At 29.4% G+C, this 15,227-nt stretch overlaps 1 protein-coding gene across 1 annotated transcript in view; it reads right to left on the bottom strand.

Annotated features, from left to right (window-relative positions):
• Nucleotides 1-2,185: 2,185 nt before the first annotated feature.
• Nucleotides 2,186-15,227, bottom strand: part of LOC105107647 (BES1/BZR1 homolog protein 2-like) — a 26,076-nt gene continuing 13,034 nt past the window's right edge. The window contains exons 2-3 of the mRNA XM_011001647.1: nt 3,865-4,131; nt 2,186-3,294 (exon numbers count right to left, since the gene is read on the bottom strand). Coding sequence (XP_010999949.1) covers nt 2,521-3,294; nt 3,865-4,089 — 999 coding nt within the window. The 5' untranslated portion in view covers nt 4,090-4,131 and the 3' untranslated portion in view covers nt 2,186-2,520. The remainder of the gene's footprint in view (nt 3,295-3,864; nt 4,132-15,227) is intronic.

Below are 15,227 nucleotides of genomic sequence, written 5' to 3'. Positions count from 1 at the left end.
GGTGTGGATGATTGTTGTTGTTGCGTGACAGAGGAGCTGTGGAACGTCGTGGCCAGTGGTTGTCTTCTGTATATAGGTGGTTCGATAGCAGGTGGGGAGACGATAATAGGGCTACTGGTTGTTTGCCAAAACAGAAGGAGAAAGGTTGTTGGTGTGTTGCAGTTGTTATCGTTGGTGGCGTGAGTCTGCTGTTGGCGGCTGCGCGAGGAAGTGGTGGTTTTCGTGGGCTGATTTGGCTGGTGGGTTAGATGGCAGCTGTGGAGGTGGGGTTGGAGGTTTTATTGTTTTTTTTTTGGGTTATGGATGGTGGCTGGTGGGTAGGAGGCAAGTGGCTGTGAGGAAGATGAATGGTGTGACTAGGGTTTTTTTTAACTGTTGACAATGATTCTATATAATTTCTAGGTTCTAGAAATTTTATTGAATTGTGAGGATTTTGAAGTGTTGAATTTTAAGAATTTTAAACAGTTTTAAAAGATTAATTAAATGTAAGAATAATTAAAATTTTATATTTTAATATCAAAATTAATGTAGGGCAAAAAAAAAAGATTTGAAGTCTGATAAAAATAAAAATAAAAGATGAAGCTAAGAAGAAAACACCAAAGAAAAAAAAAAGAAAAAACAGAAGAAATAAAAGAATAGAGTTGGAGAAGTCTATAACTTTACAAAATTTAGTTAATTCACCCAAAACTTTATATGTCAAGAAAATAGTAATGTCAAGAAATAATAGGGTTGAAAAAGTATTTAACTTTATAAATTTTATTTAATTCATTAAAAACTTACTGTAATATCAAGAAAATTACATATAAATAACAAAATCTTGATCAAAATTAAATTTTGGGTTTAAAACATATTAACTAATAAAAGTCTAATAAAATAACATAAACTAAAACTCAATAATAAAAATAAATAAAATCTAATAATCTATGTTCAATAACAAATAGATCTATCTTTCGTTATAGATAATCATATGCTTGCATATATCATTTCCCTGCTGGTTATACCGTCATCTGTTCTTGATAATGCCACCAGTTTGCTTCGAAGGGAAAAACACCCGCTTAAGAGTTGCTAATTGTGTTGTATCGTTGCTGCTGGTTAACTAGTTCGAGGGGGAAGAGACAAGGAGTCAGGGAGTCAAAACATGGACTCGTAAACAGAATTCGGGGAGAATGCTGATACCCCTAATAATTGAGGCTGAGAAGTTACAATGGTAATGGGTGGTAGATTAGGGCATCATCGGTTCCCTGCCCAGTCGCAAGAGAAAAAAAATCACATGGAAAGGGTCCCTCTGATGGGCTAGTTTTACTGCTACAGAAAATCACATGGAAAGGGTCCACAAGCAGCTGACAGTCAGTTGTTGTACTGCCACAGAAAATAACGAGCACTGCCATAGATTCTCTAATTTTAATCAGCTGTACAGTGCCTATGTTTGTATCGTTTCTTTTTTTCTTTTTATGCAACTCTTATAATCCCGCTCGATGAACTGCAGAAAACCAAACCAGATAAACAAGATCATAGCAGCAACTATTCCTGTATTTGAGCATGTAATGGAACATTAGATGACATTATTTTGTAGGTGGGGCTGCGCTTCTACAAGAAAGCACAAGGTGATATTGGCCGGGTTGATAATTAAAAAAATATTTAAAATATAATAATTGTTATTTTTTAAAGTATTTTTTTTTAAAAAAGTTGAAGTAATATTTTTTTGTTTTTTTAATTTTTTATATTAATACATTAAAATAATTTTAAAAAATCAAAAACCATTCTAAAGCACAAAAACAAACCTATATTACAACCAAAATAAACCTATATTACAACCAAAATACAAGGTATGTTCAATATATCCTGGAGACTCGTCCAATCTACACTAGGTTTACTTTTAACTTGTTTAGAAAACTGACTTCGTATCCAAACCTAACATGTCTATTTTTATAACCTAGTTAACCCAACCTAGATAGAATAAAATTGTTTCAACTCTTTTTCTTAACTATGGATGGTCTTGCTTTTGCCATCGAGAGGATAATAATTGGCAACCTTCAGTTGTTTTGAGTCTATGTTTCTTTGAAATGTCTACAGAGCGAAAGAAAATATTCAACCCGAATGAACAAAAGGAACACAATCTGTGAGACCGTAGTCCCTCCCCATTACAGCTTTATACCATCAATGAAGAATTGAAGCAGATGCTGTAAACATAAACAAGAGAAGGAAGTGTATAACCTTCCACAATCCATATCATTCGCTCTGGTCTTTTTCCCCATACGAAAATTAGGGGACTTTTAGCCCCTTCCGTGAGGCATAATTTTTTGCTTATCAGCAACTGAATCCTATAATAAATTCCGATTCTTGCTAGGCTTCAAAAAAACAAAAACATAAACTTTACATCGATCTGAAATACGATAGGAGGCATCAAATGTGAACTCGAAGTCTTCCCAAGCTGGTAGCAGCCTCAGGTAAAACCCAAGCGATGCATGCCATTGGTTAAGTAAAAAACAACTACGCCATTGAATGAGCAATGAATTCAAGCTACAGCTTGTTGCTACGTTCCCAGGCTAGATCATCAATGGAGGCTTGACCATGGACCTTTCCACTTCCAAGTGTGAGCTCAAGATCATCCACCCCAATCTCATGAATCCTCTCACCCTCCCATGGCTTCACCGTACAATTCTCAAACTCAAACTCAGTACCTCTCCCCCTTTCTGCTGCTACTCCCCAGCTCAAACCTTCATGCCTATCAACTCCAATCTGAAAAGCACACTGTGGATCCACTGGTTTAACAAGATTAAATGTTGGTGAAGGAGGGGCTACTTGGGGTGCCACTGCATGAAAACTCAACCAAAGGCCAGAGTCCACGGTAGAGGCATCAGACTCGTCACATTCTGGAATTGTGGCAGGTGTTAGATGGGGGCGCCGTGTAGGACTTGAAGGGGCAGAAGCTGCAAAAAGGGGATGGCGAAACGAGTTTAGGGAGCCATTTGAGAGGGATTCCCAGTCAACTTTCCGCTTTGAACTTCTACATGTAGGGGAAGAACGTGGTGGGGTTACAGGAGCACTATTGGATATTCTAAGAGGCGGGAGGTTTGTGGGGATGGAAGCTATGTTTCGGAGGAAAGGGAGGAGGTACGTGGAGGAGTTTCCATCGAAACAAGAAGGACTTGGGAACGAGGAGGATGAGGGACTAGCATGGTAGGAAGGCACAGGGCTTGCAAAATTTGAGGATTGCGGGCTTGGTTGAATTGAGGAGCATGCACTGATGTTTGCTGGCATCCCAGCAATCTCAGATGGAGGTGGCTTGCAGCCCTGTGACAATGCACATTACAGGAGCATTACTCACAGGTGACAAAATTACATAAAAGAAAAGCTATGCATACAGATTTTAGAAGAACATATATTGCTTTAAATTAAAATCATAAATTTCCATCCTAAATCAGTTGATTACAGTATGGATGAGATTATGGGACTACTCATGACACTTAGGAAACCGGTTATAGTCAGGCTGGAGTAAATGGAGGATTTGATTGACAGTAAAGTACAAATTTCCTGATTACAAGTAACCCACAAATCAGCAGAAACAGAAATCTACTCCGATATCAAATTAAAGCAGGGTATAAAGAGAAAAAAGCACTATCCTGCCTTTACTTTTAACATAAATCGAAGAAAAAACCAGACCAGAACAAAAACATCACTGCAAATGACATAAATCAAAGCCAATTGGATAAGGAATCAGGAAACACAAAAACTAATGAAAGCTACAGAAAAGATAAAAAGAAAACACGAAAAGGCTACCTAAACGAAAAATCCACTGCATGCATGTACAGATCTATAAATAAAAATCCATTAAAACAAAAATATAATTAAAATCAAACAAACCTTGCGATAAGTGGTACCATCTTCTTCAACAATCCAACCAGCTTCAGCACAAAGAGCTTTCAAGACTTCATTATTATCACAATGTTTTGGTAACTTATAATTCCCTTGAGTCCTAAGTCCTGTATAGATCTTGGCAGCTATAGCTCTTCTCCTTCTTTCTCTTCTCATGTTATTCTCTCTTTCTTTCCACGTTGGTAACCTCGCTGAGGATCCACCGGCTGTCATTTTCCCCGGCAAACCCTCCCCCACTCACGCTCTCTCTCTCTCGTTCTAGTTTTTGTGTTGCTTTCTCTCCGTAGACTCTATGGTTTTTTGTGTGATTTCTCTCTCTTCGTCACAAAGACTCTTGCTTTTTCTTTCTTTGTTTCTTTCTTACTGAAGCTTCTTTTTTCTTTTTCTTTTTTTTTTTGTATGAAAGAAATATTGCTGCTTTGATGCTTCATTGGATTCTTCTTTTTCACGTTTGTGTTTTAGGACGGTTTGTTGATTGTAAAAAAATATTTTATGAATATTTTTATGTTTAATTTTAAAAAAATATTTTTTATATTTATTTCTTGGTGATTGTAAAAAAATATTTTTTATATTTATTTCTTATAAAATATTTTATAGAAAAATTAATTAATATAAAATATTTTATAGTAAATCTTTAAATTTAATTTATTTATTAAAAAATATTTTTAATTATAAAATATCTCAAAATATTATACAAATAATAATCCAATTACAATATTTTCTAACTATTTCAAGCATAAATTGTCCCGGTATGGAAACAAACCAATAGTAAAATCAATTGATTTAGAGATATAAAAACATTATTTTTAAAATGTATATTTATTTTATACAGAGACAACATGTTTATAATACAATTAAATCATTTTAAATTCTAAAAAAAAAACAAAAAAGAAAATACAATGTTTTTTATATATAATGTCTCATTACATAATAACAGGTTTAGATATACTAGAAATGTTTTAATGAAACTATATGACTCTTAATAAGATGGTTATATCTTGAATTAAATTGAGTAGTTATTATTTAATTTTATCACAATAATCATAAATATCAAAATTAATTATGAGAATTAAAAAAATAACTCAATAAAAAATTAATCTCACTGAAAAATTTCAAATGTCCAAGTGTCAAGTTTCATCTTTTTTATACATTATAAATATACATATAATAGCATTAAAAAGCCATTATAATAACTTATTCATCATAATTTTCAATTAATTTATTACATAATAAAAATCCAAACTTACAAACATTTATGATGGAGTGTTTCTTTTTAATGTGAGATAAAAATATTTTTGTTTTTTATTCCTTACAAGCTACACCAACCATTCCCTCACTAATTTGTAATAAATATCTTTTTATTTGATAGAATTATACTTACAAAAATATATTTTTCAATTTAAAATTTAAATTAATTATAAAACTTGAATTTTACTCAGGTTATTAGAGTTTACATATTAATTTTTTTTTTTTGTAGAATCAAACATATACTAAATCATTTAAAATTCTAAAAAAAAAACAAAAAAAAAATACAATATTTTTTATATATAATGTCTCATTGCATAATAACAGGTTTAGATATACTAAAAATGTTTTAATGAAACTATATGACTCTTAATAAGATGGTTATATCTTGAATTAAATTGAGTAGTTATTATTTAATTTTATCACAATAATTATAAATATCAAAATTAATTATGAGAATTAAAAAAATAACTCAATAAAGAATTAATCTCACTGAAAAATTTCAAATGTCCAAGTGTCAAGTTTCATCTTTTTTATACATTATAAATATACATAGCATTAAAAAGACATTATAATAACTTATTCATCATAATTTTCAATTAATTTATTACACAATAAAAATCCAAACTTACAAACATTTATGATGGAGTGTTTCTTTTTAATGTGAGATAAAAATATTTTTGTTCTTTATTCCTTACAAGCTACACCAACCATTCCCTCACTAATTTGTAATAAATATCTTTTTATTTGATAGAATTATGCTTACAAAAATATATTTTTCAATTTAAACCTTGAATTAATTATAGAACTTGAATTTTACTCAAGTTATTGGAGTTTACATTTTTTTTTTTTGTAGAATCAAACATATTACGCTCACAATACTATACAAGCTTTTAAAAAAAAATCACAATTATTTAGCATTTATTATGGTCATGTGTGAAAATCTCATTTTCATGAATATTTAAAAAAAAAACCTATTTTTTGTAAAACATGGCACCACTTCTATATTCATAGGTGATACAAGTTCTTAAAAAGATTCACAATTTTTTAGCATTTATTATAGTCATGTGCAAAAGTCTTATTTTCATGAATATTTAAAAGAGAAAACCTTGATTCTTATGAAAAACACCTACACTTCTATATTTATATAGGTAGAATTATACAAGTCTTTATTACATTAAACATGAACTTTAAATTTCATTAAAGACTTACACTCATCCTCTTTTATCTAATAAAATGCATTGAATACTATCAAAATATGATCTAAAATTAATTATTAATATCCAACATATACTAAATAATAACTTGTTATTACCCATAAAACTTATAAATAAACTTTTTGCTAGTCCAATATTAGGTTTTCATTACCAATATCTTTAATAATGAGCTTCAATTTTATTTCATTAATTGTTTTCCTTACGGGTCTTTATCATTTACCCTTAAAAGCAACAAAAGAGGGCTTTTCTATCATTTCATTTTTTACACTAAAATAACTCTATTACCTTTAAAATAAAGAATTTTAAAGCTTGTGTTCAAGGGTTTTTTTTATTTTTTTATTTTGATTTTTTTTATTATCATTATTAAAAGTAATTTAGTATTTTAATAAATATGTGTGTGGCGCTTTTTGAAAATCAAAAAACTCCTTTAGCCATGTCGTTTGAATCTTCATTGCATTCTCTCCCCGATGGGATAACATGAGACGGAGAAGGTGGCATGATTTGTTTTCAACTTCATTAATTCTTCAATCTCAATCTATTATATATTTTTTTTAATTTAATTCTTTTTTTCTTAATTTTGTTGTGCAATTCTTATTTATCTTCGATTTTATCTCTTAATTCAAATTGATGATATATTATATATTTTTTAATTTAATTTTTATTTTTTTGATTTCTAATGTTTGATTTATTATTTTTTTCAATATAATCCTTATTATTTTGATTATTTTTATCCTCTTGTTAAATTGATTATTCTTTTCAATATCACCCTTCAATTAAAAATATATAGTTATCCTCTCATTTATTTTGAATTTCTAGTTTAGTTTTTATTTTTTTAAATTATTACTTTTTATTTTAAATTTTTTTATGTTGACTCGTTTCATATTATCTAAGCTTCAAATTTCATATTGATTTAGTTTGACTCGAACTGATTTGTTTTTATCGAATTTTATTATTTTATATTTTATTATTTAATAATTAAGTTATTTTTTGAATTTTTTTTTCATGTTATCATATTTTTATAAATAAATAAATTTATTATAATTATCTATTTTTTATTTTATATATATATATATATATATATATAGAGAGAGAGAGAGAGAGAGAGAGAGAGAGAGAGAGAGAGTTGCAGAACGGCACGAGTACAAGTACACTTTCAAGTCTAAATATGTTGAGGCATTGAAATGGTATTTTTAAGTTGGAGGGCTTTTTCTCCATATCTAAGACACATGTAAAAAGGAAGATTTGTTTTTTTTTTTTCCAGGCAAATAATGTGAGGGACATGTGTTAACTACAATAAGTAGCCTCAAACTCAATGATTCTCTGAAATTTCTTTTTAAATGATGTTTTATTAAATTTTGATTATATAAAAGAATTTAATTTTTTTTATTTTTAGATTATTTAATCTGCTATTCTAAGAATAGCTTTTAAAGAATAAAAATGTTATTTTAATATATTTTTAAATAAAAAATATTTTAAAAAAACGATACAGATGTTGTGTTGGCAAATTGCAAAGGCTAATCAATGAACATTATTGAGGACCTATCTGATCGGAGAAAAAAGGTGACACGTGGAGTAGCAGTTCTGTGCTCTGCTCTGCTATGCTCAGCACCTAGTACAGTATATCTCTTTGGCCTGACTAATTTCTCATTTTCAACTGTTTTCTTTTTTATGAGGCTATAAGTTGGCGAAACTTATCTGTGAAAATGCCACGACTCCTGCCAGTAGAAGTGGAAAGTAATTGTCCACCTCATGGCAAGTACATGATTGACCTGTATTTTCTTCTGCTAGTACTAATAGGGAGCATGCAACCCCTTTGATATTACTTTTCACTTCAATTTAGTGCTTGCGTGAGATTATGATAAATTTTATTTTTTAAGATATTTTTTTATTTACAAATATATTAATATACCAAAACTATTTAAAAACATAAAAAATATAATATAAAATTAAAAAATTAAAATTTTAAAAAATATAATTAGACCATAATAGTAGATAAAATCTTTATATATATATATATATATATATATATATATATATCAAGTGGAATTACCTTATTTTAAATAAATTTCACCGTCGAAAAGAAAGAAATCAAGAGAGGAAGGGAGCTGGAGCTCTATACCAATGTCATGAGTCCATCAATTTTAGAAGAGCAGTCGTGGGTTGGTACACTACCTAACGAAACGACCACAACAATGCAACGTTGTCGCAAAGCAGAAAAAATGGAGCCATTGAGAAGGGTGCCTCCATTGTTGACTAAATGAGCATCAATTTTCATAGTAAAAAAACATTAAATTTTTTTATCATAGATTTTTATTATAATTCTTTTTATTAAATTTTTTTCTTATTAATTACATTTTTCTATGATTAAATTGAAAGTTAATTATTTTTTATTTTATTAAAAAATAAAATTAAAAACATGAGAATATTATAAAATATAGAGAAAGTAGATGACCGTTTTGAAATTAATAAAAAACATATTTTGATTTTTTTTAATAATGTACCTATTTTTCAACCCTTTAATTTTTTTTAAAGTTCACTTTTGATTTAAAACTTTATTTATTTATTTTTTATTGCTAGTTTGAGATAGAAAAAGGAAAGTTATTAGATTCATAAATAGAATGAATATATTAATTGATACTAATTATAACCATCAAAATGATCGATCTTGATGTCTATGAATTTTATTTAACGACAAGATTTTTATTAATATGTTATTTTATATTCAAATCTCCTAAAAAATTAGATATGATCTCTTGAAGTTTCTGGATTTTAGGTTGATTTGTTGTTTTTGGACCTTATGTGGGTTTTGAAGGCATAAACAAGTTTATTTAGATCTTTATTGTATTTTTTAGATTTTTGAGGTCAAAGATACAAGATTTTTTTGTGTAAAATACTTATGTCCTAATTATTTTGGCAACCTCTGATTACTGGAATCTAGGCAATGTAGGTGATGCGTTGCCAACTGTTTTTTTTTTTTTTTAAATAGAGGTGAATTACGTGTTGCCAACTGTTTTTTTTTTTTAAATAGAGGTGAATTACAAGTCATCCACCTAATAAAAAAACTTTTCAAGCAACACATTTGAGCCTTTATTTCATCTTTTTTATTTTTTATTTTTTATTGGTTTTTTCCCTAATTTGACCATACATAATTGAATTTTTATTGAATTTTTATGCTTATTTTTAAAAAAATTTATTTTTTTAATATTTTATTAATTTTTAGTTGGACAACATAATTTGTTTTGGCATGATATTTGTAGGTTTATTGCAATCTCATAAATATACCCCAATATTTAGTTGATTCTAAATTTTATGAATATCTATTTTTCTTATCATGTAGTTAAATAAAAAATTATATAAAAAAATATTGAATTTGATTGAGTTCATGACCCAATTTACGTGTTTGACTGGTTAATTTTAGTTGGTTAGGAATTGAGCTTCATAATTTGTTTTAGTTGAATAAATAAGTCTTGATTTATTTAATTAAATGCATGCATAAACCTTTAAATTTATCATTGAAATTTACTCTTGTATTCATTTTTTTTTTGTTGAAAGAGAAATTTATCCAACCAGTAATGAAATTTTAGTGAAATAGCTAGTGAACTATGAATCCATACAAGTTGAATAGCATATATAGCATGGTCTTGTAATACTATTTATTTATGAATTCACAAACTAGAAATAACTTATTTTCAAGTTTGTGCTTCTAGCATCTCTATTTATTAAGGTTAGGCAAAATGAAATTAAAATTACATTGATGTCACTCCAAGTTCATTATAGTCAAATTTACTCTTGTAAACAATCTTGAACAATATTTTCCTTCTCTATTATCTAAATTTTAGGGTGTGTTTTCAAACTAATACAAGTATTTTTAAAAGAAAATTACAGTAGTTAAACTTTTTTAAAGAAATAGCATAACAGCTAGAAACCACTAGTTGAAACAATATTTTATTGAAAAATTATTGGTTTAAACAGTGACTTTGGCACTATATTATACCCTAAACATTAACCTTAACCTTAACTAAATCTCAAACCTCAATAATTCAATCTATAATGATGTATTGAAAAATACAATATTTTTGTTGCTTAACCATAATTAAGAGAAGAAAAAACAACAGGTACACTAATTAATAAGATTAAGAAGTAGCAATTAATGCAAAAATAGCCAATTAGAAAGCAATAATCATGTTTTTAATTCTCCAAGTTACCAACAAAAGAACTATACCATTTGATCTCTTTATCACGCAAAAAAAAAAAAAACACATCATGGAGGAATTATACCATGAATCCATTGATTCTATATAACTTATTTCCACCCATTTTCCACTTTATTCGAACATAAAGTTAAGAGTCTTTTTTTTCACAAATGCTTATTCTAAATCCTACACACACACACACACACACACACACCAACCATAAACAAACAACTAGTAAGATAAGTAAGGGTATTGTGGAGGTAACGATGTTGTAGATTAAAGGAGAGGGAGGGAGCGATGGTTTTTAGTGGAAAAATGTTTTCACAAATGCTTATTCTAGGAGGGAGCGATGGTTTTTAGTGGAAAAAAAAGATACAAGAGGCTAGGAGACAAATAAAAGATGAGATGTATGTGTGATTAAGAATGATAATGAAAGTTTTTGGTCATGTTTGGAAAGAAAAAGTCACTAATAAAAGGATTTAGTTAGGCTTATGGTGAGGAAAAAGAAGATTATATGAGGTTTATATATAAAGAAAAACTACTAGTTAGACTAGTGGTTTTTATAAATTATTGATGGGATCATCGGTCCTAACTATATTATTTCTCAAAAAAAAATTTCATTTATTCTAGTTGTTTAATTTATTTTTTAAAAAAATACGCTAGTTCTTTAAAAATTTCTAAATTTTGAGCTCTCTCGAGTGACAATAATAGGATTATATACTGATGGATCGACGTATTTTATACACAATTCACTATCTTAAGTCGCATATGAATAAAAGATTCAAAGGTAGGATGATGATTTAACATGCATAAAATTAGAAGAATAACTAGCCCAAACAATGTAGGTCTAGTTCTATTTTTAAATCTAACACCATTGGACTCAGTTATGTGCTGAGTTGAAATGATTGTGGATTTGACAATATACTAGACTTAACCTTCATTGGCTTGGTTACACATTAAGTGTAAATACTTGTAGGTCTAAGAAAATATCAAACAGGGCTCGGTTCAACTATATGTTGAGTCCAAGCATGGAAGCATGAAAAGATGCCAAACTCAACCCTCTTGTGCTTTGCTGCGTATTGAGCCCAAGCACTAGAGGGTCTAGCAAGATACTAGACCCAAATCCCTCTAGTTCAATTACATACTAAGCTTAAATGCATGCGGGTCTTACAAAATACCAAACCTTAAGATAATCATTCCCCAACACCCCTAGGTGTATAAAGTTCTCTAAACGTTGGATATATTTCAATTAACTTTAATATTATAATAGGGTTATTTCCATCAATATTAAATATTGTGTATGAAATAAAATATAAAAGCCTTCTACAACTCTATTGTTTATTCATCAATATTAATGATGTGTAAAGGTAATTCTCATCAAAATTAATATTATGTGATAAGATATTGTCATTAGCATTAATGTTAATGTAAGAGACTTTTCCTTATTAAGATAAGCAAAAGGAAAAAACTCTCAGCACTATAAGCAAAACAACAAGGTTCAAAGTATAAATGTTATAAATACTCTCTGAACTATTTAGGTAAAAGAATCCATGATCGTTATTCTCTTATCATACATTCTTGAAGCATTTATTACACAAATGCTAAGAGCAAGTGTTTGTGTTCTTAAAGTTTAATGCTCTACTCTTTATATATTAAAACTCCTCACTCTAAAGTCATTGACTTAATCATTGAAGGTTCCTTAAATCTTACAAAAATAGACTGTTTTGTAGAAACTGAAACTTTAACCACTAATTATATGCTCTTCATGTCCCTAGGAATAAAATATTAACATGAACATATGATCATCCTCTTTCCAAATACTCAAACACTATTTCTAAGTGTATTAAATCATGGAAGATCATCATATACACATACAAATCCCACATCTAGATTTTGATGAACCATAAAAAAGTTTGATATTTTCCTTAATAAAGATTATTAATACTATTAATTTAGAATATGCTTTAGGCATTTTTTTAGTTGGGTCTAACCTGATGTTAGGTTTGAACAATATATATTATAGATAAGAAAAAAATGTGAAAAAAGCATTTTTTGAAGAATAAAAAGGAGTAGAGCTAGATTGCTCATGCTTACACGTCTTCCTCACTCTTGCTCTCGCATTCTATAAATCATGTGAACATTTGTTAGGGTAATTTTTTAGAAAGGGAGAGGGAAGGAGTAAGGGTTCAATAAGCTCCACATGTATGACATAGAAATCTATAAAAAAAATTTAAACACTACCATATCTTTAACATGTTGACTATTGATTAGTACTTAAAAGTGCATTTTTATCAAGGTTTTATATCATCATTTTGCACTTGAAGTATCAATAACTCCTTAACTAAAACATGTTTTATAATAATGTATCTAATAATATAAGATACCTATAATTTATGGTAAATGTCTATTTTTAATGCAGGCCAAACTTAGAAAAGAGATGTCGGAGCAATCCAAACCGGAACACTGTTCGGTAATTGGGTCATATCTGGAGCAATAGATCTCAGATTTAGGTCTACTTTATATGGATGGAAAGGTAAGACATAGGCCTACAACTTTCATATGGAGCCCAAGATCTAAAAAGGCCATTATCAAGTCCAAATTGTAGCAACAACAAAGAAGCCCGAATCTGTCTTCCAGCCCGAGCACTGTTCGGTATTTTGGCCATATCTAGAGTTCTAGAAGTCCAAATGAGCTGAAGTTTTTACACAAGAAAGCTGAGACAATTGCCTACAACTTTCATGTTTACAACTGGCTCCAATTTGGACGTTATCAATGACGTTTTGGGCAGACAAGAGAAGATAAAGATTGTCACCAAGTCAAAAGTTGGCCACCCACTTATCAATTAGTCATCAAATCAATAGTTCCCAATTTTGGCCTATAAAAGGAGGCATTTGCCATGCATTTAGGCATCTTGGTGTTCAGATCAAGATCATGCTCTTCCTTTCTCTCTTTGTATTTTTTGTAATGTTTATGCTTTGCTTTCATTAATATCAAGTTTATGCCTTTCATTTCCTTTCATTAATTTTTGTTATTATATGATTAAATAAAAAAACTTAAAATATTATTACACCTAATTAAGTTTATAACCTGATTAGTACTTAAAAGTGTATTTTTATCAAGGTTTTATATCATCATTTTGCACTTGAAGTATCAATAACTCCGTAACCAAAGCATGTTTTATAATAATATATCTAATAATATAAGATACCTATAATTTATGGTAAATGTCTATTTTTAATGCAGGCCTATCACATAAATGAAAGGATTGATTGATGACTTGAAGAACTTAAATTGCATGGATAAAGAGATGGTCAAACTTAGAGAAGAGATGTCGGTGCAATCCAAACCGGAACACTGTTCGGTAATTGGGCCATATCTGGAGCTACAGATCTCAGATTTAGGTCCAATTTATATGGATGGAAAGGTAAGACATAGGCCTACAACTTTCATATGGAGCCCAAGATCTAAAAAGGCCATTATCAAGTCCAAATTGTAGCAACAACAAAGAAGCCCGAATCTGTCTTCCAGCCCGAGCACTGTTCGGTATTTTGGCCATATCTGGAGTTCTAGAAGTCCAAATGAGCTAAATGTTTTACACAAGAAAGCTGAGACAATTGCCTACAACTTTCATGTTTGCAACTGGCTCCAGTTTTGACGTTATCAATGACGTTTTGGGCAGACAAGAGAAGATAAGGATTGTCACCAAGTCAAAAGTTGGTCACCCACTTATCAATTAGTCATCAAATCAATAGTTCCCATTTTTGGCCTATAAAAGGAGGCATTTGCCATGCATTTAGGCATCTTGATTTCCAGATCAAGATCATGCTCTTCCTTTCTCTCTTTGTATTTTTTATGCTTTGTTTTCATTAATATTAAGTTTATGCCTTTCATTTCCTTTCCTTTACTTAGTTAACTTTTATGTTCTTATTTTGTTTATCTATTTTGCTTTCTTTCATTATGTCTAGCTAAGTTAATTATGTCAAGGTGAAAAGGTTACACTAATGGTGTAAGAATAAGTATAATGTAAACTTAATATGGACTTTAATGTTTGATACTAACATGTTTTATATTTGCTATCTTGTTCACTCTTTAATACTTTGCTTGTTAAATGACTAATCTTGATTTATGTTATATAACACTTGGTACAACAAATGCTTGGCACTTTCATAGCCCATAATGTATGGTATAACCGACACCTGAGCTATGAAAGGAACTTGATTTGTTGTTAACATAAGTTATAATCATGAATGCTTGACGAGATTTACAAGTATTAGCATTAATTGAATAAGATGACTAATGTAATCATGTTAACAATATATAATCTGATTGGAACCTCCTTTGTGTGTGGTTTCCAATTCAATAATAAGAGTTTATACTATACTTGTTTGATATACCATTAGTGGAACCTCTAACCTTGACATTTGTTATTATCATTGTTTAATCGTTACATTAATATTCCATCTCAAAGTTCTCATCATCTTCTTCTTCTTCTCTTTCTTTATTATTATTATTATTATTACTACTACTACTACTACTACTACTACTACTACTACTACTACTACTACTACTACTACTACTACTACTACTACTACTACTACTACTACTACTACTACTACTACTACTACTACTACTACTACTACTACTACTACTACTACTACTACTACTACTACTACTACTACTACTACTACTACTACTA

The sequence above is a fragment of the Populus euphratica genome, unplaced genomic scaffold (assembly GCF_000495115.2).
Source record: "Populus euphratica unplaced genomic scaffold, PopEup_1.0 scaffold165.1, whole genome shotgun sequence".
NCBI classification, from domain to species: Eukaryota; Viridiplantae; Streptophyta; class Magnoliopsida; order Malpighiales; family Salicaceae; genus Populus; species Populus euphratica.
The sequence above is the reverse complement of the archived record's forward strand: the minus strand, read 5'-3'. Positions and strand labels throughout refer to the sequence as shown.